The 25,161-nt window shown below is 34.9% G+C and overlaps 1 protein-coding gene across 4 annotated transcripts in view; it reads right to left on the bottom strand.

Moving 5' to 3' along the window:
* The window catches only part of RBM27 (RNA binding motif protein 27), a 61,527-nt gene that overhangs the window by 19,295 nt on the left and 17,071 nt on the right, over nt 1-25,161 (bottom strand). Inside the window, exons 4-13 of one of the 4 annotated variants that reach the window (XM_019965172.2) lie at nt 22,918-23,009; nt 22,056-22,249; nt 20,891-21,154; nt 19,135-19,422; nt 14,984-15,118; nt 7,681-7,845; nt 5,678-5,827; nt 3,530-3,674; nt 2,954-3,107; nt 443-739 (exon numbers count right to left, since the gene is read on the bottom strand). In XM_019965172.2, coding sequence (XP_019820731.1) covers nt 443-739; nt 2,954-3,107; nt 3,530-3,674; nt 5,678-5,827; nt 7,681-7,845; nt 14,984-15,118; nt 19,135-19,422; nt 20,891-21,154; nt 22,056-22,249; nt 22,918-23,009 — 1,884 coding nt within the window. The remainder of the gene's footprint in view (nt 1-442; nt 740-2,953; nt 3,108-3,529; nt 3,675-5,677; nt 5,828-7,680; nt 7,846-14,983; nt 15,119-19,134; nt 19,423-20,890; nt 21,155-22,055; nt 22,250-22,917; nt 23,010-25,161) is intronic. The other 3 variants (XM_019965173.2, XM_070793748.1, XM_070793749.1) reach the window with 3 other exon arrangements.

The raw sequence follows: 25,161 nt of genomic DNA, 5'->3' as shown, positions 1-25,161 counted from the left end.
ACACAAAACAAAGAAGTTGTTCTAGATTCAAGGTTGTTCAGTGGTGGATGGTTATTGTAACTGAGTGTTGAGAAGATGGTATTTCTTAAACATGAAGATTTATGGGCCTTGTACCTAGAGACTGACTCTGTAGATGTGAGAAGGTAAGACCCAAAAATGTGCACCCAGGTATGTGATTCTAGCACAGTGCTTCTCAAACTTCAAGGTACCTAAAAATCATATGGACAGCCTATTAAAACAGATTACTGAGCCCTACCCATTCAGTAAGTTGAGGTGAAGCCCAAAATTACATGTCTAATAAGCTCCTAGGAGATCAGATGCTGCTGGCCTACAAACCAAACTGGCTGGCTCTGATGTAGAAGACCAAAGACAACAAATTGAGAAACAATGATCTAGAGGATAGGCCAAAAGGACCTTTAATTCCCTGTGAACCCCAGATTACCTTCTGAATCCCTCCATGTACTGATGAGGGAGGAGACTGGGCCACCAGCACCTGCTGCTGATGAAGGTGCTGTGGCAGGTGATGGTGCTGCTGTGACAGATGACTAAGTGTTTGTTGTTGCTGCAGGAGTAGCTGTGTTGGAGACTGTAGTGCTGGTTGCTCATTATTTTCCCTGTGCCATAGGACTCGAATGAATCGGTTGTTTAGAACTGCTTCAGTACTAGAAATGGCTTTTCTGGCCTCTTCATTAGTAAGATATTGGATGAGGGCTGCTTCTGGATCTCCCTTAAAAGCAACCTATAAGAAAAAACAATAGCAACAACAAAACACAGAAATGAGTGATGATAGGCAAGTAAATATATAAATTACTGATAAAGAATTCAAAAGCAGAAAACAGCCTGCTGAAATCCATTGTGAAGTATATGTAAATAAAGATAGTTATCTCTTATAAGGTAACATATGTATTTCAATATTATATATGAACGAATACTAGATCATTTAATAAATAATCCTAGTGATGTTACATAACCACTTGAGAAAAGATATAATAATTCCTTCCTGATATCTTACATCCAAATAAACTTCAGAGACAGAAAATGTTTTACAATAAACAAACAAAACAACCCACAAAAACCCAGGGAGAAGAAGTGAATATCTGTATACTCTGAAGGTCTGGAAAGCCTTTTTACAACACATCTATAAATGCAGGACCATAAAGACAAACAGCAGATTTGACCAAATAAAATCTTAAACCACTGTCAGTCCAAACAAGCCAAAAACAAAACAAATGACAAAATGAAAAAGTAATTTTAATATATATAACAAGCAAAGGTTTGGAAAAGCATTATTATACTGCCTTCACTTAAAAAAATGAGCAAAGACAGTGGATAGGTAAATGCAAAAGTATTGCAAATGGTGTATATAAATTAGAGTCTACGTAGGAATAAAAACAAAGCAAATTCAAGTAAGTACGATTTTTCACTTATGAAACTGGTCTAAAAATTTTTAATGGATCTGTATTATAGTTTTGATGAGGCCTCATAAATTGCATTTGGGAGTATCAATTTGGCTGTTCAAATAAAAAGTTTTAAAATTTCCTTAATTTCAGCAATGTGTCATTAAAAGAAAAAAAAGTTTATCCAGAAAGAGCCTTACCATAGCATTGTTTCTATTAAAAAAAAAAAAAAAAGTAAATTTCCCCAGAGAATAGTGTTTATATAAATTATGGCCTACTGCTATGGACTGAATTATGTCCTCACTAAACTCATACATTGAAGCCCTAACCCCCAGTGTGACTGCCTCTGGACACAGGGCTTTTAGGAAGTAAACAAGGTTAAATGGTATCTAAGGGACAGGACCCTAATCAGACAGGACGAGTGAATTTACAGGAAGAGATCTCTCTGTCTCTTACCCTCCCTCTCCTTCCAACACGTAAACACACAGCAAGAAGGTGCCATCTGCAAACCAAGATCCATATAGGCTAGTACCTTGGGTTCCAGGCTATGGTATTTATTATAGCAACCCAAGCCGACTAATATACTCATCTACATTAAGCTACCTATTTTTTCTAAATGCCATAAAGAATAATGACCTAGAACAATTTAAGAGAAAAAAGGTAGTTAAGAGATAGGTAAACTATATTTTGATTTGATGGCAACACTAAGTAAACTGACTGAAATACCAATTTAAACACATCTTCTACTTATTACCCTCAATTACAGCAAAACACTCAACCACCAAATTGGTAAATTCAAAAACTTCGCAAGCACATAGCAAAATATAAAAGCTATGATTTACCTGATGTTAAATTTTAGTATCTAAAATTCTCACAATTAGAACCATGTTTAATCAATTAATATTTCACAAAAGCCAGTTCAGTAGACAAAAATACAATCTTAGAAACTACCAAAAATCTCACTACCTAGTTAGAATACTAAAGCTGGTAAAAAAAGTCATTTGTCCAGACATAAAACTATGAACAAAGATACAATAACCAGCCCAATGTCTTTCAGGAAGAGTTTCAGAAAGAAACCAAATGCATTCAGAGGACAAATTCAGCACAATTTCAACGTAAAGTTGGGCATACAAATACATGGTGGGATTTAAAACACATAGCAGAGATGATCAAACTAATCACTGATTTGCTTAAGCAAAAGTGAGCTGTTTCCAAAGATACATTATGGTCTAGTGGTTAAGAATCTGCCTGCCAATGCAGGGAACACAAGTTCGATTCCTGGTCCAGTAAGATCCCATATGCCACAGACCAACTAACCCCATGTACCATAACTATTAAGCCCAGGTGCCACAACTATTGAAGCCCATGTACCTAGAGCCTGTGCTTCACAACAAGAGAAGCCACCACAAGGAGAAACCTGCACACCGCAACAAAGAGACCTACACAACAAGAGAAAGCCCCACACAGCAATGGAGACCCAGTGCAGCCAAAAAGAAATAAATCCTTAAAAACTACATTATATATACGGATTCTGTCACCAACATAGCCACACCTACCTGGATATTAACAATAGTTCCAAATTTGCTGAAGTGTTCGTTGAGCTTGGTAATGTTGTTCAATTCCTGAGGGATTTTCTTGACTTCTAATTTGGTGTTTGTATACTGATTCTTTCTCAAGAATCCTGGTTTACTCTGATTGTTATTCCCTTGTCTGAAAGGAATATTAACAGATCTGAATAATCTCCTACATTATGCCCTAGGCAAGAGATAATCAGCAAAGAATATAAGTTTATATTTATTCAACTGTCTTTTATAAGCACTTAACATCCTTCAGATATTAGTAGGTAACTTTCACATTATCCTTATTACATAAGAAGAGAACAGGTGCAAAGAAAGACTGATGTCTCAATAATTATAAAACTGGGCTAGGCCTAGAAATTATTAATATCTGTTATCAATATTCTGTTGACTTTTTAATATATAAGACATACTAATGATGCCTCTGGGAACCTTAGCTTTGATACACATAGAATGAAAATTAATATTAATGACAACTCAATTCTACAAATTTACTAATGCAAGCAAAAAGCCAAAAACATCAATTAGATGTTACTAATAGGCAAATTCTCTTACTTTCCCAACCAAGGTTTCTTCGTGAGTGGCCCTTCCAAACCACTCATAGCTCTTTTCCGGCTATCAGGTTCAAGAACTACTCGGGTTATGTTACTATTAATTGAAACAGGAACCGGTGGTTCAGTCTGGATGACAATGTTAGCAGCTGTTGAAAACAAAAATTAACATTACTGGCAATGCATTATATTTGGGGAATTTCAAATGATTAAAATATTTAGTCCAAAAGTTAAAAATCACTGTGAATAGTACCTAATACTACCACTTCCTTTTCAGAAATGTTTAACAGTAAGAATAAATTATCAATTGCCTCCCTTTCCTCCTTTTTTAAAGATACAATATATATGTTTAAAAAGTCCTAGCCAACTCTAATGACTGAGTCAAGCTAGGATCATAAATGGAAAGGGGAAAAAAAATCAGTTTAACAGTGTTGGAGAATGAGATACTTAACCTGATGCCAAAGTACCACTCTACAAATTATTTACTTTACAACAGAAAGCTAAACAATTACTGCTCTAGGTAAGTGATCAAATTTATTAGACCATAAACAGAGTGGAATATTTATCTTCTTATATGATTCAATAAGAGGTTCACATGGATAGGATATTACTATGAAATTACGATTTTCTTATATGTGGCAATATTGTGATTATATAGTACTATGTCTTTTTCTCAGATGTAGACTAATCTCCAAAATTTACTTTCAAGTGATTCAAGAAAAAAAATGTAAAGGGAGAGGGAAGGAAGGAGAGAGGAGTGCACACAAGTGAGCATTCATGCCCAAAGCTGATAAAACCTTAACAACTGGTGAATCTAAGTCAAAGTATCTAGGTGCTTATCGCACTTCTGATTTGTAGCTTCAAAATTATTCAAACTTAAAAGCTGAAAGGAAAATTCAAAGCTAGTATTATAAATTAACACATTTCATTCACAATAGTTAGGACTAATAAAATATTGGGTTGGTCATAAAGTTTGTTTGGGATTTTCCATAATATATTAACTTTCACCAACCCAACACTGTATTAACACACTGACCTTACAACAGGTTGTCAGTGGAAAGAGGTATGCTGAACAAAAAAAGCAAATACCGACGCAAAACTACACGTTACATTCTGAGTATTCTTCATGACTTTTAGCAACTCCACCAAAAGTAAAATTAATAGCAAAGAATAACAACTGTGGGGCTGAAACCCATGATCTTCCCACTAATTTGGTAACAATATATGCCTTATAGCACAGAAAGAAAGAGCCTATTCTTTGGAATTAGATTAATGAGCTAATTAATCTAGCCTCTCTTAGTTGGCCTGAGTGTCTTTAACTGTAAAAAGAAGAGTAAAAATATTAATAGTACCTCATTTAAGAGTTGGTGGTAAGAAATACGAGAGATAATAATGTATTAAAAAGCATTTGGTTTAGTCTTGTAGAGTTTACCTGTAGTGGCAATAGTACTATTAATGGAAGTAAAGAATAGTAAACAGAATCAGGATAAGTAGGTAAGAACAGGAAAATGTCTACCAGATAAGTAAATCTGGAAAATATTATCAGGATGGCCCATGGCCAATCATTCAAACTGAAATTAAATACCAGAAATCTGACTATAATAAGAAACCGGAATCTCATCAAACTCTTTAACCAAATTTGTTTTGAGTGGAGATATTAACCCATATTAAAAGCAATACTTGCATTTAATCTTTTAAGATTTGTGGCTATACTTTATAAAGGTCCTAACATACGGTTATAATCATGAACACTAACAACAGTCAAAGAATAATTTTATTACAGTGTTTTAAGTTCTGTGTTATTAGTACGAAGCATAGCTCTTAAAATACAAAGTAGGCCATTAAATGATTTTATTCCTGGAGGAAGAGGGATCATGTCCTCTTTCTACATCTAACATCCAGCACAGTGCCTAGAATAGCCTAAAGTCCTACAAAAAGAGCAATTAGTCAACATTAGTATTACTTTTACTTAAAAATAAATATATTCTGCTTAAAGCTTTAAAGTAATATTTGGATATAGATATTCAAAAACATTTATGAGAGATCATTACATAATATCCTTCAGAGATAAAGAATTTTTAGACCTCAGTGAGGTCAGAAATGCCATGCCCAAATGACATTTAGTATGACAAAAAGTTAAAGGCAGTATCACCTCTTGGATTTGCATCCATATCTCCAGATGTTAGGCCAATCAAGTTTGGGCGCTGTGTCTGCGTTCTTGAAAAAAACTGTCTATATTGAGATCTACCAGAACTGGTAATACTAGGAGCTTCTGGATTATAACCATCAGGTTCATAGGTATCTGAGGGAAAACAAAACAACAGAACACGTAAAAATCAAGAGTAAACAATTTATTATAAAATAACCACAAAAATGTATTTTCTTCAACAAATAAAATTATATCAACCCACATGTATTTCTCTTTGAATTAAGAGTAAATCCAGTCACAAAATACAGACATGCAAATCCATTCTGAATTATGGATATGTTTCTGGATTCATTTACCTAATGTCATTTTTGTCCTCTATAATAATCACATAATTAAAACTTCACTGCACATTTTTAATAGAAATGTTCACATATACAAACACCATATACAAAAGACTGAGTTTCCTCTGTACTCATGTCTCACCACTTTCTAGGTATTCTTTTAATTAAAAGAGAAACAATAAATCTATTAACTTGGTTATCTGCATTTTTTTTTTTGGCCACACTACACAGCATGTGGACTCTTGGTTCCCCAACTGGGATCAAACCCATACCCACTGCATAAGGAGTGCAGAAATCGTAACCAGTGGACAGCTGGGGAAGTCCCTGGCTATTTGCACTTTAAACTAGAGAAAAGAGTCAATTTCATATGTAAAATATATTTTAAATGTTGTATTTCAAACAGCTAAATAAGCTAAATTTTATATTTACAAATGTAATCATTATCTTACTACCACCTGCCTCATCAACACATTTTTATCATCTTCTCTATATTTTCTCTACAACTGAATATTTAATTGGGTTTTTTTTGGCCACTCTCTGCACAGCATGCGGGATCCTAATTTCCAAACCAGGGATGGACCCCAAGCTCCTGCTGTGGAAGCATGTAGTCTGAACCAATGGACCACCAGGGAAATTACTAAAAATTTAATTTCTAAAATTCTAATGTTAAATAAATATTTTATAAGCATTGAAAAAGCATTCTGAAAGTGTTCATCTCCAAAACATCCTCTGCATCCTACACAGAATCAAAGAAAGGTTAAGATGGAGTGAAGACATTCTCTCAAATGCATTTATAAATCCTTGCAGCTCTTTTTTTTCTTAACGGAAAAATTCCTTTGTGGCTCATATTAGATTTTAGCTACAAGACAAGGTACCTTTTACATTTTTATTACTAGCCAATCAGTTCTGTAATTCAGAGTATAAGATCAGCAAATTATAATTAAAAAGTTTCCAGTGATTAATACAATTTGGTACTCCTGACAGAAAAATCTCCTACATTAAGGCTGCAAAAAGTTTTAAAGAAGATATATAATCAAATAGCCTTGTTCTAATAATTCCTGGGACCACACAGAACCCCAAGAAAACTGAAGGTCCTTTAGTTAATTATGATGAACTGAGATCTAAAGGCAAAGTGAAAAATGTTAAAAACCTCATGAGACACCCTCAAAGCACTCCACGTATCTTCAAAAATGTCAATAGGAGGGAAGAGTTTTCAAGAAATCATTATACACAGTCATTCCATACAACAGGGGCAGAGGGGAAAAAACACATGTTCATCCATGATCAGCAAAAAACCACGTTTTGTTTTGTTTTAGAAAAAAATTAACCTAGCTTTTCTTGTAACATATAACTGATTAGAAAACATTCAAGTAGATACTGTTCCTATCTGCTGGATTAAAAACTAGTTCAAGGAACTGCATGACCTTAGTTACTGAGGCACAGAAAGTAAATACAAAGGACACCGGAGATGACAGACACATAGGAGGCCTAATCATCTAGGGGCACTAGGGACAAACCAAAGGAGCACAGAAACAGAAAACAAAACCACCTGGGAGCTTTAATGGGAATCTGTGAGAGCAGATCAGGATACCAGGTCACCTCTTAGGTTGGCCAGTTTATGGTACAAAAGATCAGAGGTGGATGGCCATCTGTAGCAAAGCTTACCTGGGACCAGAGGGGTGGGGCTGGAGACTGAGGTATGGTACCCAATGGAGGATCCCATGAGGTTTCGAGGTGGCACCAAACGAGCTGCCAACAGAGGAGGCGGTGTCCCCAACTGAAGTCGCTCAGATGCAGCAGCACCATGTTCACGAGAGTACATGGGCTGTCCTACAGAGGAAAGAACAGGAGGGCAGCTGGGATTGAGAGTCACAAGCTTCTCTAAGTAATGATCTACTTCCTGAGACTTGAGCCAAGAACAGAGAAAGTACACCAATGGGAATAGTACTTGAGAAAGATGCTATTAATATTCTTTCTAACTCAAGAAAGAGACATGCAACTGGGTAGGATGCACTGAGGTATAAAGAAAGGGTACGAATTAGGTAGTGTGACTGCATAATGTCCGTTTTTTATCATCTTAAATGGAATAACTACATGCTGATCTTACCAGAAACTGATCAACTATATCAAGTTATTGACAAAGGAGCCCTGAGCTATTATTCATGTAGAGTTTAATATTCAGGGAGACGTGGTTATAAAAGCTGTCATATCCATTTAAAAAAGATAAAAACACTCCTCCCAAATTCATATAATTTCAGGTATGCACAAACTATTCCCCTATCTGGGAGCAGAAAAAAAAAAAAAAAACGTAATAAAGGAATTAAAAAAAAAAAAAATACCCACCACAAGCATACTCTCACAGAGAATAAGAAACATTCAAAAGAAAAACATAAAGACAGTGAAAATCTGCTATCCTGTAAGTAGGTGGACAACAAACAGACAAGAGGACAAAATCCCACAGGATCAGACTAGCCACTGTACACATAAAGTATCTCAGATATTACAGACCACTTTTGGAAAGAAAGCACATTTAGAATTTATAGATGCAAAAATGGCAGAAACAATGAAGCCAAATTATATAGAACAAGATTAAAAAAGACAAGGTATCAAGGAGCAAAACCTCTCTTTGGTTGGTTATTTAATAGTATCTTTTTCATTTACTACTCCATATGAGACCTATTTTTAAGATTTACTCAATATTTTGTATCTGAAGTCAGACATTCACTATGTGACACAAGACAAAGTAAATTTAGATTTTTTAATATGATGAAATATTGTTATAAAGTTGTAAAATTCCAGAAGACTTTTAATACACTTTAATAAGAAGTCAAAAGCAACCACTTGATTTCACAGTAAATGTAGAGAAGAAATGGATATGGTATACTTTCCAATACATGGAGAAAAGGTGGCAAATCATATTGTATAAGGGGACCACATAATTGTGTGCTTAGCACCAATCTTTTCAAAATTTACATGAAAAAAGATCAATCATTACATTGCAAATGCAATCTAACATATCCTCAATGATCTGAAAATAGCTGAAGCATGATACACTGCAGAGAATTCCTTGCAGAATGAAGTCATGTGCTAAAGAGAAAAATGGGAAGTACAATTTCAGTTCATATGACTAGCTTAAATTTATGATAAAGCATTTCATATAGCATGTGTATTTAATTAATAACTATCTCAAAGTAAATGAGAAACTAAAAGGCTAGTTTGTACAATGCCTTTTTAAAATGAATGACAAAGAACATGCATTCCTACACTTCAGAAAGATGGCTGTTTATTCAAATGAGGCCTGATTTTCTTTAACATCTATTCAGATCTCTAAATACTATATGAAAAATAGAGTTCCTTAGGTAAAAGGTTGATTCTAGGTCTGGATAGAAAACTTGTACGATGAGTCTGGTACACCTTCATATAATGCTCCAGAAGCAAGATGGCTACCAAACACCAGCATGTAAAAAATACAACAAAGCAACCTCCAGAAGCCAACATGAAGAGGCTTCCCATGGTCAAATAAGAGCCAATCTGAACACCAAAAAAGGCCACAATGGGGTGAAATATACCAAACATTAGAAATCCATGAGTTCATAATGATACTTAGAAAAAGTACAGTGGTCCCTCTGGAAACAAACTCATTTTCTGAAAACTGATAAATTAAAGGACAGAAGCATTTATCCTGTCTTTCCCGTAAAAAGTACATTTCAGGTTAACCAAATGGTGAACACTGCCAAGTTCTACTTTGTAGACTGTCAGCCAATAAATGTAGAAGAAATCACAGAACTAGAGTATCACATTTTTATAGCCCCCAATAAAGCAAAGAGAACTGGGCAGGGATCACAAACAACCAAGAGCAATTTTTTGAAAGGATGGATCAGGATGAAAACACCTGTACACAGTGATCAATATTTGTAACACAGAAAGGAGACAACTTGATATTGTACACCAGGTATATACTGCAGTAGGAAGTACAAAACCCCATCAGTACAACATTCATGCAAAATAAGGAGGAAAAAAACCCTAAATGTGACCCTATTAATCTACATCTAGATAAATCTCCAATTTCCAGAAAAAAACAGGGAATAGAGGAATGCATTAAATGTCACCAGCAGATGCAAGATACGCCAAGTCTAGATTATGGTAAAATTCTTTAGGACAAATTATCTGCTCCTTCAACAAGTAAGTGTCAAGGGAGAAAAAAAGAGGTAGGAGAAATTGTTATGGATTCAAAGGCTTAAGAAACACATCAACTAAATGTAATGTGTAACCTTGCTTGGATTCATCTTCAAATGAACCAGATATAAAGGAATGTCTATGATACAACTGGGAAATATGAGCACTGATTAGATACTTGACAATAATACCTGTTATATTTTGGGACTGTGATAAAGTATAGTAATTGTGTGTGTGTATTTATCCCTTATCTTTCAGAGATTTATAGATGAAATGGTATGTTTGGAACTTGTTTTTAAATAATCAAGTCAGGAGTGAGTTACAGATAAAGCAAGGTTAATCAATACATTGATAAATGTTGAAACCAGCAACTGAGTAATGACGATTACTACAGTGTTTATTCTCTTAGGTATATTTGAAATTTTCCATAATAAAAAGTTTAAAAAAATCAAGTTGGTTATAATGATGGTGAAGATAAGCCAGTCATAATTTAGATTCATTCACTTTAGTTTTTTCTCAAACTTTTATTGGAATATATTTGATTTACACTGCTGTGCCAATTTCAGATGTACAATTTGACTCAGTTAAACATAAATATAGGTGTGTGCATATATTCTTTTTCAGATTCTGATTCAATTTAGTTTTTATCAGTGTAGAGTGACTGAATAATTTCAAAATGCAAGTCTCCTAAGTTCATGCTCCTATTGTAAATCATTCATGTATCTTATATGTCTGATTGATAGCAATATTTTCATTCTTTAGAGTCAGATATGACTGAGCAACACACACACACACACACACACACACACAATGTTAACTCTAGTCTTTTGAAGATAGTCTTTATTCAAACTAAAATTTTAGCTACTCTTTGTAATTCTCCTGACTTTGTCTTCAAGTGTATTCACAAGGGAAAAAAAAGTCTTAAGATGAGTTTTAAACTGAAAGCTCAATCAGAAGAAAATAGAAAGCTATACCTTCCAATTATTGGCCATACTTGTTATGTGTCCTCTCTATTAGAATCCAAGGTCCCTGGCATACTTTTTAAAGTTTCAGGGTCTAAATGGTGCCTAGCACATAGTAGGAACTCAATACTTAACACAATGGATGAAAGTTTATTTACTAACTGCATCCCAATGACATTTAAGTGTTTCTTAGGATGAATACCTTTATTTGATATTCATCAGACATTATTTGAAATGGGCAATATGACAACTAATGCAAAACAAATCCAAGTAACACATGAGGGGAGAGAAATTCTAGACAATATATGACTCCATAGACTGACTTTTCTAGACATCAAAATCTGTGACTGTGCACAGAAAAATGTTATGTACTTCACAGAATTAAATGAGGCATCTCAAGTTTAAGAATATGATGTTTTAATAATCGTACACAGCTAATAGGAAATATATTCTCTGAAAGATAAAAGTAATTTATGTAAATTCACCTGAAGACTGACAACTGCCTTTAACCTAAGAATCAATCTTTAGGCTGTTATATTCTACTACTAATCTTTCACACACTCAATACAAGGAGCTTAGCAGGTACAAAATATTTCTATTACATCTTCTTCAAAGAAGCAAAAGAAACAAGTCAAATTTAAAGAAATATAATTTAAAATGGTTCTGTCCTGTGAAAACAAAGCAAAACAAAACCTCAAACCCCAAAACCATACACTAAACTGGCGACTCTGAATTTGGGTAAAAATGCTTAAGTATGTCAAAGGAAATAGTTGTTTTTAATAGGTGTTTTTCCATACACTTCCAACTGTATTTCATTATTTAAATCCTTTTCAGAGTATCTGTGACATTTTAATTCAACAAAAACCAAATTTCATGTTTTTTTCTAAATTATAACCATACCTGCCATTAAGTTTTAAATAGCATTGCCAGGAGCCCCATATACCCTACACAGTTATACAGTGGGGAAATTCTTTTTCTTCTTTTAACATCCAATTGTGCTCTTCAAAACTGAGTGACAATTAGACTAGATGAAGGTTTTATTTCGGGCAGAATTAGTTCCTTTGTTACATGTATTTCTGAGGCACTCTGTTGCTTTATTTTTAACACCAAAATACACTGTAATTGGTTTTTTGTGAGTTTGTAATTTTTGACATATTTCTTTCCCACTATTAGATTTTTAGCTTCTTCGGAGAAAAATCATCTCTCACTCATATTCCCAGTACCGAGCATTGAACAGACCCTATTCCTACCTCTACAATACCAGATTTCATTTATCTATGTTTATTTGGGTCCCTATTGATTAAATTTTCACAACTATCATATGATATGCTGTTCTTCACTTATACACACTTTCTATGCTGTGAATATTAATGATAATTTTTTTAACTACAATTTTTTTATAATATTTTTTCATTAAAACCAAAAGGGAGCTTTTGTCATACTAAGTCAAGTAACTGAGACAGAGAAAGACAAATAATCATGTGCTATCGCTTATATGTAGAATCTAAAACAATGGTACAAATGAAATATTTTGTTTTGTTATCTACAAAATGAAATATTTTGTTTTGTTATCTACAAAACAAACACTCACAGATATAGAAAACAAACCTATGACTATCTAGGGGAAAAAGAGAAGTGTGGGACAGGGAGGATAAACTGGGAGACTGGAATTGCCATATACACACTACTATATACAAAATAGATAACGAGTAAGGAACTAGTATATAGCACAAGGAACTCCAGTCAATTCTCTGTAATGACCTATACAGGAAAAGGATCTAAAAAAAAGAGTGAATATATGTATAAATGTAACTGATTCACTTTGCTGTACATCTGAAACGAACACTACATTGTTAATCAACTATACTCCAACAGAAATTTTTTTAAAAAGCTGAAAAAAAAAAGTGCTGGATTTTGTGCCACAAAATTAGATATACATCTGAAGTAGAAAATAAAATCTAATGTTGGAGGAAAAATTCAAATGGAATCACAATGTTAAATTTAACAATATCAAAATAAATCGTAATTGCCACTTTTTTTATAAATTAAAAACAAAATGAAATTTTTATGAGTCAAAATGCTAAATTTAACAATATGAAAATGTGTCATCTGCAAAAGACTTTCAGATAAATAACCCATTTTTCATATTTACAAGTCCAAAAGCACTAAGAAATAATGCTAAGAGCTGATTTAGGGAGGGGAAAGATGAAACAAGACTGGTAACTGTTGAAGCTGAGTGATGGGAACATGGGAGTTTATTATACTACCTTCTTTATTTTTATATATGTCTGAAATTGCCCATAATTAAAAAAAGAGAGCAGTAAAATAAGCACCGTAACAAGATACTATAGTAATTAGAAGACTGTGAGACACTAAAAGTAAAACAAAATGGCTAGTTATTTAACTATCATATATGGTTTCTGTCCTGAGAAAGCATAGCGGAACACAGGAGGAACAGCAGCACTGAAGAATTCTCATAGGAACTGTCCTGGTTGGTTCTCTCAGGCAACTAGCTTAGCAGCATTATATGGTGTAACGTGGAGGGAAAGTGGGAGTAAAATATATTGGAGTCAAAAAGATTGCAGCAATAATAAAAATGTGAAGTGATTCAAGTGTGGATGAGGGCAGAAACCATAGCGGGAAGAAAGAGAAAAGGATGCATCTAAGAAAAAGAGGAAGAATTTTTCAATTAACTAGAAATAAAAAAGCAAAGCAATGAGTCAGTCATGATAGGGTTTTCAATTCTAAGTGATTAGGTGGGTGTTATTTACATTAGCAAATAAAGACAGGGATTGTGGAGGTAATGGAGACTTAGAGGAAAATAATAGGTTTTGATTTCGGAGAGGCTGAAATTTATAGAGATAATCATAACTACAAAACTATAACAATAATTCCTTATGTATAGCTTAAGGTGCCAGATACTATTCTAGATGCTTTATATGTATTAACATATAACATGTTTCCCCAAAATAACCTTAATGAGGTGAGTAATGTTACTATCATTTCTATTTTTTACAAAAGAGGTAATTAGGATGTAAAGAGGTTAAGCAACTTGCCTAAGGTCATAGTGACGTAAATGATGGAACTGGAATTTGAATCTAAGCTTAATTACTTTCCTGAGTTGCCTCCCTAGGTCATGACAGAGATGAAGAAATGTTTATGATAAACACAGTTACAAAAAAGGTGAATTTATAAAGTTACCTAGCTCTGTAAAGAAATTCTCACAGTCTGACAGTTTTAACAACCAACTACTTTATTTTTAGGTTTCTGAAGAAAGAAATTTTTCTTTTAAGCCTTTGTAAACTAAAAACAACAGTAACCAAAACTATGAAAAATAAAAGACAGGATTCAAGAAAAACATATTATTACAGTTAAGCATCAATGTTACAAGATAGTCTAACCACTAAATACTATAGTTTAAATGATGCTATGCTCGTTTCAGCATTACAAGTTAAATAATTAGGTGTATTTTATGCGATCTTTTGTATGCTCTTAGGAGGTAAGTCTTAGGCTTTGGAAATTCAATCAGAAGAACAATTCTTGAACAGAAGCTTCAAAATATAATTCCTTTAGCAGAAGAATGTTGCTACACTATAGCAGAGCAGACTTCTCCAATACAGAAGGCCTTGTCCTTCTCTCCCATCATCACACAAAATTAAAATACAGTTACAGAACATAACCACACAGTAAATTGCCCTGTAAACACAAGTATAATTTTGTATAGATAGTCCTTAAAATAGAAATTAACTGTATTTTTTTAAGTGTTCTGAGAAAACGTCTGGCTTTTCTATGCCCTAACAATTTTATTAATAAATCAAATGTGTACTTACGTTCTGACACTGTATAAAGGAGGTTCTGGGGTAAAGGAGGAGGTAGTCTTGCTCCTACTGGTGCAAGATTGGGCACTGCACTTGTCCCAGGCTGGTCACGGTTGTTGATCAAGCTTGACTGTGTTATGGGTGGTCCTACAGACAACAAAAAGGGAGAGCTAGAGCAGTAATGTTTGCTACATAATAAAAACACTCACTACACCAAGTACAATAAGGATATTCACATATAAAATACCTACTTTGGTTTAGAACAGAATAAAGAAATTTGATATGAGCAGGCTTGAGCACTCAGAGGATTGTTAATTTAAATGACATTTTAGTTCTGTAATAGACTAATCTAGGGTGGAAAAAGGGCAGAACTGGTTGCATCTGGAGGCTGGGAGTAGAAAATGGCCAAGAGATTTGAACAAACTTTCTGGGATGATAATAAAGTTCTATAGAACTCTTAAATTAATGATAAACATATTTGAGTGTATCTATGTCTAGAATGTACTGTGAAATGCGTTAAAACTAAAAATGGAGAGATGGAAAGATATATGATGACACAACATGAAAAAGAAAGTGTGAATCACTCAGTTATGTCTGACTCTTGATGACCCCATGGACTGTAGCTCAGCAGGCATCTCTGTCTATGGAATTCTTCAGTCAAGAATACTGGAGTAGGTAGCCATTCCCTTCTTTAGGGGATAGTAAAGTGCTAACTGTAGAAGCTAGATGGTATTTGTTTCCTTGAAATTTTTCTTGGCAAAGTGTTCAGGGGGAAACAACACTCTTAGATTTAACTTTTACACAGATATGTTCCCCCAAATGACGTAGGATCTTTTATTGTGAGAATTTCTGTACATCAAAGATGCCTTTTTATCTGAGAAATTAAATCTCAACTTGAGCTTTACAATTATACCATTTATGTGACAACATTAAATACTCACAACCCACTGTTAAAAGAACCATATTGCTGTTGACCAAATCTATGCATTAAATGTATACAAACCTTTATCAATTTTAATGAAATGTGTTCTACAAAGAATTTTACTGCAGGAAAGCTATGCAATGGGTACATGATGTCATATTAAACTATTTTTGCAACTTCCAGTGAGCCTATAATAATTTTAAAAATTAAAAATTTTAAAAAGAATTGAAAAAGTACCACTTAAATAAACTGAATGGTAACCATTTTTTCAAATAATTTGCCAACTCTTAAAACATTAAATGTCTTCAGATAGGTATTTTCTTATACCTCTGTACACATGTAAAAAAAAGATCTTCATGATCCAGATAAATCACGATGGTGTGATCACTCACCTAGAGACAGACATGCTGGAATGCGAAGTTAAGTGGGCCTTAGGAAGCATCACTACAAACAAAGCTAGTGGAAGTGATGGAATTCCAGTTGAGCTATTTCAAATCCTAAAAGATGACACTGTGCAAGTACCTCACTCAACATGCCAGCAAACTTGGAAAACTCAGCAGTGGCCACAGGACTGGAAAAGGTCAGTTTTCATGCCAATCCCAAAGAAAGGCAATGTCAAAGAAAGCTCAAACTACCGCACAATTGCACTCATCTCACACGCTAGTAAAGTAATGCTCAAAATTCTCCAAGCCAAGCTTCAACAGTACGTGAACCGTGAACTTCCAGATGTTCAAGCTAATTTTAGAAAAGGCAGAGGAACCAGAGATCAAATTGCCAACATCCGTTGGATTATCGAAAAAGCAAAAGAGTTCCAGAAAAACATCTATTTCTGCTTTATTGACTATGCCAAAGCCTTTGAGTATGTGGATCACCACAAACTGTGGGAAATTCTTAAAGAGATGGGAATACCAGACCACCTTACACTCCTCCTGAGAAATGTGTATGCAGGTCAGGAAGCAACTGGACATGGAAAAAGGACATGGAAAAAGAGACTGGTTCCAAATAGAAAAAGGAGCACGTCATGTCCAGGAAGCAACTGGACATGAACTGGACATGGAAAAAGAGACTGGTTCCAAATAGAAAAAGGAGCACGTCAAGGCTGTGTACTGTCACCCTGATTATTTAACTTATATGCTGAGTACATCATGAGAAACACTGGGCTGGAGGAAGCAAAAGCTGGAATCAAGATTGCCGGGAGAAATATCAATAACCTCAGATATGCAGACACCACCACCCTTATGGCAGAAAGCCAAGAAGAACTAAAGAGCCTCTTGATGAAAGTGAAAGGAGAGTGAAAAAGTTGGTTTAAAGCTCAACATTGAGAAAACTAAGATCATGGGATCTTGTCCCATCACTTCATGGCAAATAGATGGGGAAACAGTGAAAACAGTGACAGACTACTTTGGGGCTCCAAAATCACTGCAGATGGTTGACTGCAGCCATGAAATTAAAAGACACTTGCTCCTTGGAAGAAAAGTTATGACCAACGTAGACAGCATATTATAAAGTAGAGACATTACTTTGCCAACAAAGGTCTGTCTAATCAAAGCTATGGTTTTTTCAGTAGTCATGTATGGATGTGAGAGTTGGACTATAAAGAAAGCTGAGCACCGAAGAATTGATGCTTTTGAACTGTGGAGTTGGAAAAGACTCTTGAGAGTCCCTTGGACTGCAAGGAGATCCAACCAGTCCATCCTAAAGATCAGTCCTGGGTGTTCATTGAAAGGACAGATGTTGAAGCTGAAACTCCAATACTTTGGCCACCTGATGCGAAGAACTGACTCATGTGAAAAGACCCTGATGCTGGGAAAGATTGAAGAAGGGAGGAGAAGGGGATGACAGAGGATGAGATGGTTGGATGGCATCACGGACTCGATGGACATGAGTCTGAGTAAACTTCGGGAGTTGGTGATAGACAGGGAAGCCTGGTGTACTGCAGTCCACGGGGTCACAGAGTCGGACACAACTGAGCGACTGAACTGAACCGACACACGTAAAATGACTGCTCCAGAATTTTCTCAGTTATATTTTAAAAATTCAGTCTTATTTCTGTTTTAGCTCAACTAGCAACTGTTTTTTTTGAAATGATCATTTTTAAACATTTCTCCTAATTTTGGTGAATTTGATAACAGCATATTGACCCCCTTTTTTTTGGAAGTCTTTTATCAGTAAAGAGATTCATACCGAAGTACATACTGGTGAAATGCTCTGATATCTGAAAAATACTTCAGGGAAAAAAAGTAAAAAAAATTGTGTGGGGCAGGCAAGAAGAATAAATGAGACAAAAACAGATGAATATTAACCATTGAATTTAGATGATGAAACATGGTATATTATTATTCTACATCTGTGTGTATTCAAAAATTTCCATAAAGGGGAAGAGAAATTGGATGAAGGCAGTCAAAAGACACAAACTTCCAATTATAAGATAAATAAGTACTAGGGATATAATGCACAACATGATAAATATAGTTAACACTGCTCAATGCTGTATATGAAAGTTGTTAACAAAGTAAATCCTAAGAGTGCTCATCGTAAGAAAAATAAAATTTTTTACTATTTAATTTTATACCTATATGAGATGATGGATGATCACTAAACTTACCGTGATAATCACTTCATGATGTATACAAATCAAATCAGTATGCTGACACCTTAAACTATACAGTGCTGTATGTATATAGATTAATATAACTGGAAGAAGAAAACCCAGAAAAGTCCCATAACAAAATGTTTTAAAGAGTATTTCAATATTCTCTTAGAGATTTTCTTTAAAGATGCTGCTGCTAAGTCGCTTCAATCGTGTCTGACTCTGTGCGACCCTAAGGACAGCAGCCCTCCAGGCTCCTCTGTCCACAGGATTCTCTAGGCAAGAATACTGGAGTGGGTTGCCATTTCCTTCTCCCCTTTAAAGATGGAACTTTCACTAAACTACTGGCATACTCTTTTTTTTCTGACCTCTTCAAAATGCTGGCTTTCTATCAACGAGCAAGATTTTGACTCCAGGTCAATATAGGTTAGGGCACTACTAATAAAATTTACACTTGGAGGTACTATAAATAATGCAATAATGCAATATGACACTGGGTAGAAAAAAGGGAAGAACATCTTAATTATGGGAATATATTCCAAATTCTATTAATAATTTATTTTTCAAATTCTTAAAATCTAGTGTCAAGTTACATAAAAGGGATGGATTCCTTTAAATATTCTTCACTAAAGAAACTATACATATACTTACGTGGTATGGGAAGCACAACAGAAGGTGGAGGCTGGCCATGTCCTTGGGGAACAGGAAGTCTCATGCTGTGGCCAGGGCCTGGGCCTGGGCCTGGGCCCGGGCCTGGACCAGGGCCTGGGCCAGGGCCTGGCATTGGAGGCATTAACATTCCAGGAGGCGGTGGAGGAGGAAGCCCAGGAGGAGGTGGAGGGAAAGGAATCATGCTTGGTAGAGCAACTTCATCAACAACCAAGGGATCATTTCCATGATCAAACTGACAAAGGTCACCAAGTACACAGAATCCTCTTTCTGTAAGAATCAAAGATAAATTTCACTATGATCTACACTGAGTTCAGCAAACAATTCCCTGAAACATCCACCAATCTGATTTATGGAGTGCTTTTTGTGCAAGGAATTTAAAGCCTTCTTAGTGTTATTCTGTTACCATTGCATATTCCTGAGGTAGGAACAGGTGTACTCTCTACTTGCTATACTGTGACACTATGCTTTACTGAGACAGCAAATAATCAGGTCAAAAGCAGGCTACCAACCACTATCAGATTAACCCATTTGCTACTGAGTTTTCATAATAAAAATTCAGATATTTTAAATAACTTAACAAAAGTAGAGAGGATAAGGAATGTGAATTAGATGACCTACTTTCAACTATCTACTTTCATGATATTATTCTAAAGCAACAATTTTTGCTATAAGTTGAAACTTTAAATTATTCAACTGAGTATTATGTTCCAGGTTATTCACTGCAGAATTGTAACAGCAAAATATCTGAAACATCCCAAAAGTGTCGTAAGTTTAAACACATTTTTGTACATAGAGCATACAAAGAAGTATTAAAAAAAAAATGCTGAAGAAGCTCTTTATAGTTACTATATTTACATAGGATGACTGCCAGGAAATAATGTTAAGTGAAAGAAAAACAAAATGCATAGTATGAATGAAGTATAAATAGTATAAAGTACAATACCATTTATGTTAAAAACAGAGTGGGGGAGAATATGTTTTTATGTACACATGCATAGATTAAGTGGAAAGATACACAAGAAACTGACAACATAAAATTGGCTTTGAGAAGATCTTTGGGGCTGGGAGACCAGGGTAGGGGTGAGTTAATGCCTGAATCACGTGATTCTATTCCCTACTTAAAAATAAATAAAAAGAAAAAATATATACATTCTATATTTAAAGAAAAATGTTATGATGTCTAGTCATTTGCTATAAATAGCCTGGGAGCTGTGGAAGTATACATGAAAACAAGACTGCCTATGAGTTGACAACTGTTGATATGAGGTCACAGATACACTAGGATTAATTATATTACCTTGTGAATTTTTGTAAATATTTAAAATATTCCCATAATAAAAAACTAAAATAAATGCACACATTAACACCAATCCATTCATTCAAATGGAAAGTTAGCAAGTTAAAACTGTAAGTAGGTTATACATGCTTAACAAATCCCCAGGGTCAAACAGCACACAAAAAAATGACCATTCCTAGTGTCTACCAAATTCTGCAGTGTAATTACAGTGTCGGAAGTAAAGAGGAAAACAAAACATAAATTAAAGGGTCAAATCTGAACACTTTGTTAACAAGAGCCAAACTATTACATCCAACAAGTAAAGAAGCATATGCCAAAGAGATTCTCCTCCTCACTCATCCCTTTTAATAACATCCAGACTGTAATGAAATGGTATGTACTACTAGCAACATTTACTTTACTAGTACTCTGGGGTACAATATAAAAGAGAAGTTTTACCATCATAATCTCTGCATCGCCTCTTTGGTGGTGGGTTTCGACCAAAAGAATTGGAAGAGCTATGATTATTATAGTAATTAGACCAACTCTCCGTTGTGTTTTCAGAGTGGTGCGCAGGTGCGATCACAGTCACAGTGCTGGGAATAGACTGCGCCCCCGAGGAGTACTGCTCAGAAGAGTTCGGAGCCGGTGCAGACACAGGCGCATAGGAGCTCTCCAAGTCATTCCTTTCACTCTTAAACTTTGATCTTTCTCTATGTTCTGCTTTGGAGACAAAATAAAGACAAGAAACAAGTAAGACCAGATTTCTATATTGTTAAACTGTATTTTCTCACAGAAAAGGCAAGATGAGAATACTGAAGTAAATTTACTGAGCTGTCCATATTTTAAAGTGCTCTCATTATTACTATAGTCTAAAACCAGGAACATCAACAATGTGATGGGTCTTGACCAAGTAACTTGTATAAAATCATCTTTTACAACAACAATGTTGATATATCAACATCAATACATAATGAAGAAAGATCAGTTTCTCTACTGACTTAGTAAGAATGCTAAGAACTGACTTTCAAACTGATCTACCGCAATTTTTTTCTTTTTAAATACTCTAGCCAACCTTAAAGCAAATCAATTATTTTCAGGCAGGGGGTGGGGGTGTGGGTACAGAAAGAGACAACCCTCTCCCACCAGTAATAGTTTTGCTGATTAAAGGACACATGTTTCAATTATACAAAATGACTTAAATTTAGACATGTCCTATGATACATGAACAAATGGCTTCTTTTTAGACAAACTCCTTTGACTCCACCCTGAGAATAGAGCCCTGACTTTGTAACAAAAATCAAGTTTTTGTGACACAATTCCAGATTTTACATTGCTCAGATGTATTAAAGGTTGCTTGTTGGTGTTCAGTCCCTAAGTCATGTCTGACTCTTTGCGATCCCACGGACTGACTGCAGCATGCCAGGCTTGCCTGTCCTTCACTATATCCCGGAGTTTGCTTAGATTCATATCCATCGAGTCAGTGATGCTATCTAACCATTTCATCCTCTGCCGCCTCCTTCTCCTGTTGCCTTCAATGTTTCCATCAAAGGGATTCTGACACCCCTGTGATACAAGAAGACAAGCAACTATGGAGTTTTAGGGGGAAGCCACTTGGACTCACCAACACTCCTATTTGGATCCCGGTCTTTGCTGCGCCCCCGGCTTCGACTCCGACTTCGACTCAGGCCTCGGCTCTTACTCCGGCTCTTACTCCTGCCTCTTCTCCAGTCATACTTCTCACGGTACAGTTCATTCCGCTCATAGTACCGGTCGTAGTCTCTCCACTTGCCATCTTCTCTTTTCTTCTCCCGTGTCCTGTAATATACAGATATGAAAGCCATAGGTACACTACAGAAACCAGGACAGAAAACAAATCTGGAATATGAATTATCCTCTGTGATTCATCAAAATTCGTAACTTCTAAGCTTTTCCAGAGAGCCGTAAAACCACTGCGTAATTCCTCTAATCCATTACATAAAAAGAAAAAACATTCCCTTCAAGTATACTGGGTGGGGAGAAATAAAAAAAAGAGGTGAATCCAAAGCATGGGGAGGGGTAAAAGGAAAAACATATTTAAAACTAGAAAAGACAAAAAGTTCAAAACAAAGAGTTCCTAAACAAAAACTAATTTTTTGATGGTAGGCTGATGAATCAAGATATAAACTGCACTACTTGTAATATAAAATGCTATGGACAATTTTAATACTGAGCACCCCTAACCAAATGGAACATTTCATTAATATTCTCTAAGGAGACTGCTCCCACCTCTGAGCTCCTGGGGAAAGCACATAATGATTATTGTTTATAAAAGGAAGAGAAAGTATGACAAAGACAAAAAACACAGGGAATGGAAAAAAAAATTACTTCTTTAATCATTTTACAATGAGAGGAGTAGAGCATATGTCAAAAATCCTGCTAATGTCCTTATAAGGTAACTGGAAAGTGAGTTATCAATGTTTTCCTAATTAAAGATAAACACAAACCTTCGTTCACTAGATTCTGAACGAGTCTTCTGGGGACTAGGGTATTTCTTTTTTCTGCCATCTCGTTCTTCCTCTGCTGGCTCCTGAAATACCTACAAGAAAATATTCATTAGAAACAAGAACAGTTCTTCCATAAACTATAAAACACATCCACCTGATAAATCTTTCTGGCCACAAGAGAGGGCATAAATATATTTAAATACTACAATCAAATCACATCCCCCAAAGTTGGCCAACAGGAAGAAGTAAAAAAAGATGTTGAAATTACTTTAACAGCAATATGTTAAATTTTAAATCTCACCCTAATAGCAGTGTAGGAGGAAAACTAATTCATTCTTTAAAATATAACAGTAAAAATAACAAATCTCTACTTCTAAGTATCATATAGTAAAATGGTTTGTGTGTTTTCCTAATTATAAAATATATTCACAATATAATTCATTTGAGGAGAACTTTAGATTTATTTCACAGACAAAGTTTAAGGAACAAATGGTTAATTTAACCACTGCTATAAAACTAAGTATTTCGTGTGAATTATGGAAAAATGGTATCAGAATTATTGGAAATGTTAAGGCTTCTTTTAAAACTTGAAGTCAAGATTGACCAGAAATACAGAACTAGTGATTCTATTAAAATTTTTTAAACACAAGTTAATCTCAAAACAAATACATGGGACGTCCCTGGTGGTCCAGTAGTAAAGAATCCACCGCCAATGCAGGGGACGCGGGTTCAGTCTCTAGTCTGGGAAGATCCCACATGCCTCAGGCAACTAAGCCCATGCACCACAACCACTGAGCCCAGGTACCTAGAGCCTGTGTTCCACAACAAGAAAAGCCATCTCAATGAGACACCCACATACCACAACTAGAGAGTAGCCCCTGCAACTACACAAAGCTTACATGATCAACGGAGACCCAGCACAGCCAAAAATAAATAAGTAAAAAAATAAATATATGGCCTTTACTAGAGGGAAATTAAGACAAATGAAGACATTTGGAAGAGCTAAACAAATGCCCATCTAATGAGAGGCTCATTTAAAAATGCACAAATCAGGAAATGAGTGAATGGAACAGAAGATAACAATTTAGTAAAATCCAGGCAACATAAAATGGCAGCCACAATATGACAACCATATGTTGCTGACAAAAACATTCTACAATTATTAAACTATATTTAAAAATCATTTTCTCTACCAATTCACAGGAAATACAGAGGATGCAATCAGCAAAATCCAGAGTAAAAAACTCCAGTGTCTGGAGCAAACGACTCAGTTTTTTGCTGAGCAAAATGACTTGCTCAGCAAATGACTGAGTTTCTTCAGTCATGAAGAAACTGACTCAGTTTCTTCAACAAAATAAAATTTAAGGGAAAAAAGGGGGTGATGAAAAGAAGAGAGTTATATAAGTAAGTAGGAAGCGGGGGGTTAAAAGATATAAAGAGACTTAAAAGATATCAACTTGGAGAACTTTATCCTTCTTTTTGCTTTTGTATATTCTCTAAAGTTTTTTTTAATGGACATCTATTAATTTCCTCTTTGAATTTTCCTAATTTTAGGGAAGTAATTTTCTAAACTACTAATTAGTTTTTCTAATAGGAAAACCTATTCTTCAAAAGTTAAAGGACCCAAAATAATAAAAACATAAAGCCAAACAAAAACCTATGCATGAATGTTCATAGCAGTATTATTTATGATAGATAAAAAGTACTAACTATTTGCCTATTAATACAAATATCCATCAACTGATGACTGGATAAAGAAAATGTGATATATTCATAAAATGGAATATTATTCAGCCATGAAAAATAAAAGAGGTCCTGATACATGTTACAATGTGGAGGAACCTTTTAAGTGTTATGCTAAGCAGAAGAAGCCAGCCACAGAAGATTACATACCACGTACTTCTATTTATATGAAATGTCCAGAATAAGCAGATTTAATGAGACTGAAAATAGTTTAGTATATGGCCTGGGGTGGGGACTGGGACTGGAAGACCTGGAAGTAATGGCTTAATGAGCATGACGTTTCTTTTTTAGATGCTGAAAATGTTCTAAAATGGACTATGGAGATGGTTATACAATTCTGAATACAATGAAAATTATCACATTTGTATATTTTACATAGGTGAATTGCAAAGCTGGTGAATTACGTATCAATAAGCTGTTTAAAAAAGTCAAAAGGGCATGCACAATACGAATGAATCTCATGTAAAAATAAGCTAAGGAAGCTAGACAAAAGAGTGTAAG

The sequence above is a fragment of the Bos indicus genome, chromosome 7, assembly GCF_029378745.1.
Source record: "Bos indicus isolate NIAB-ARS_2022 breed Sahiwal x Tharparkar chromosome 7, NIAB-ARS_B.indTharparkar_mat_pri_1.0, whole genome shotgun sequence".
In the NCBI taxonomy this organism is placed as follows: domain Eukaryota; kingdom Metazoa; phylum Chordata; class Mammalia; order Artiodactyla; family Bovidae; genus Bos; species Bos indicus.
This window is presented reverse-complemented; position numbering and strand designations above follow the sequence as displayed.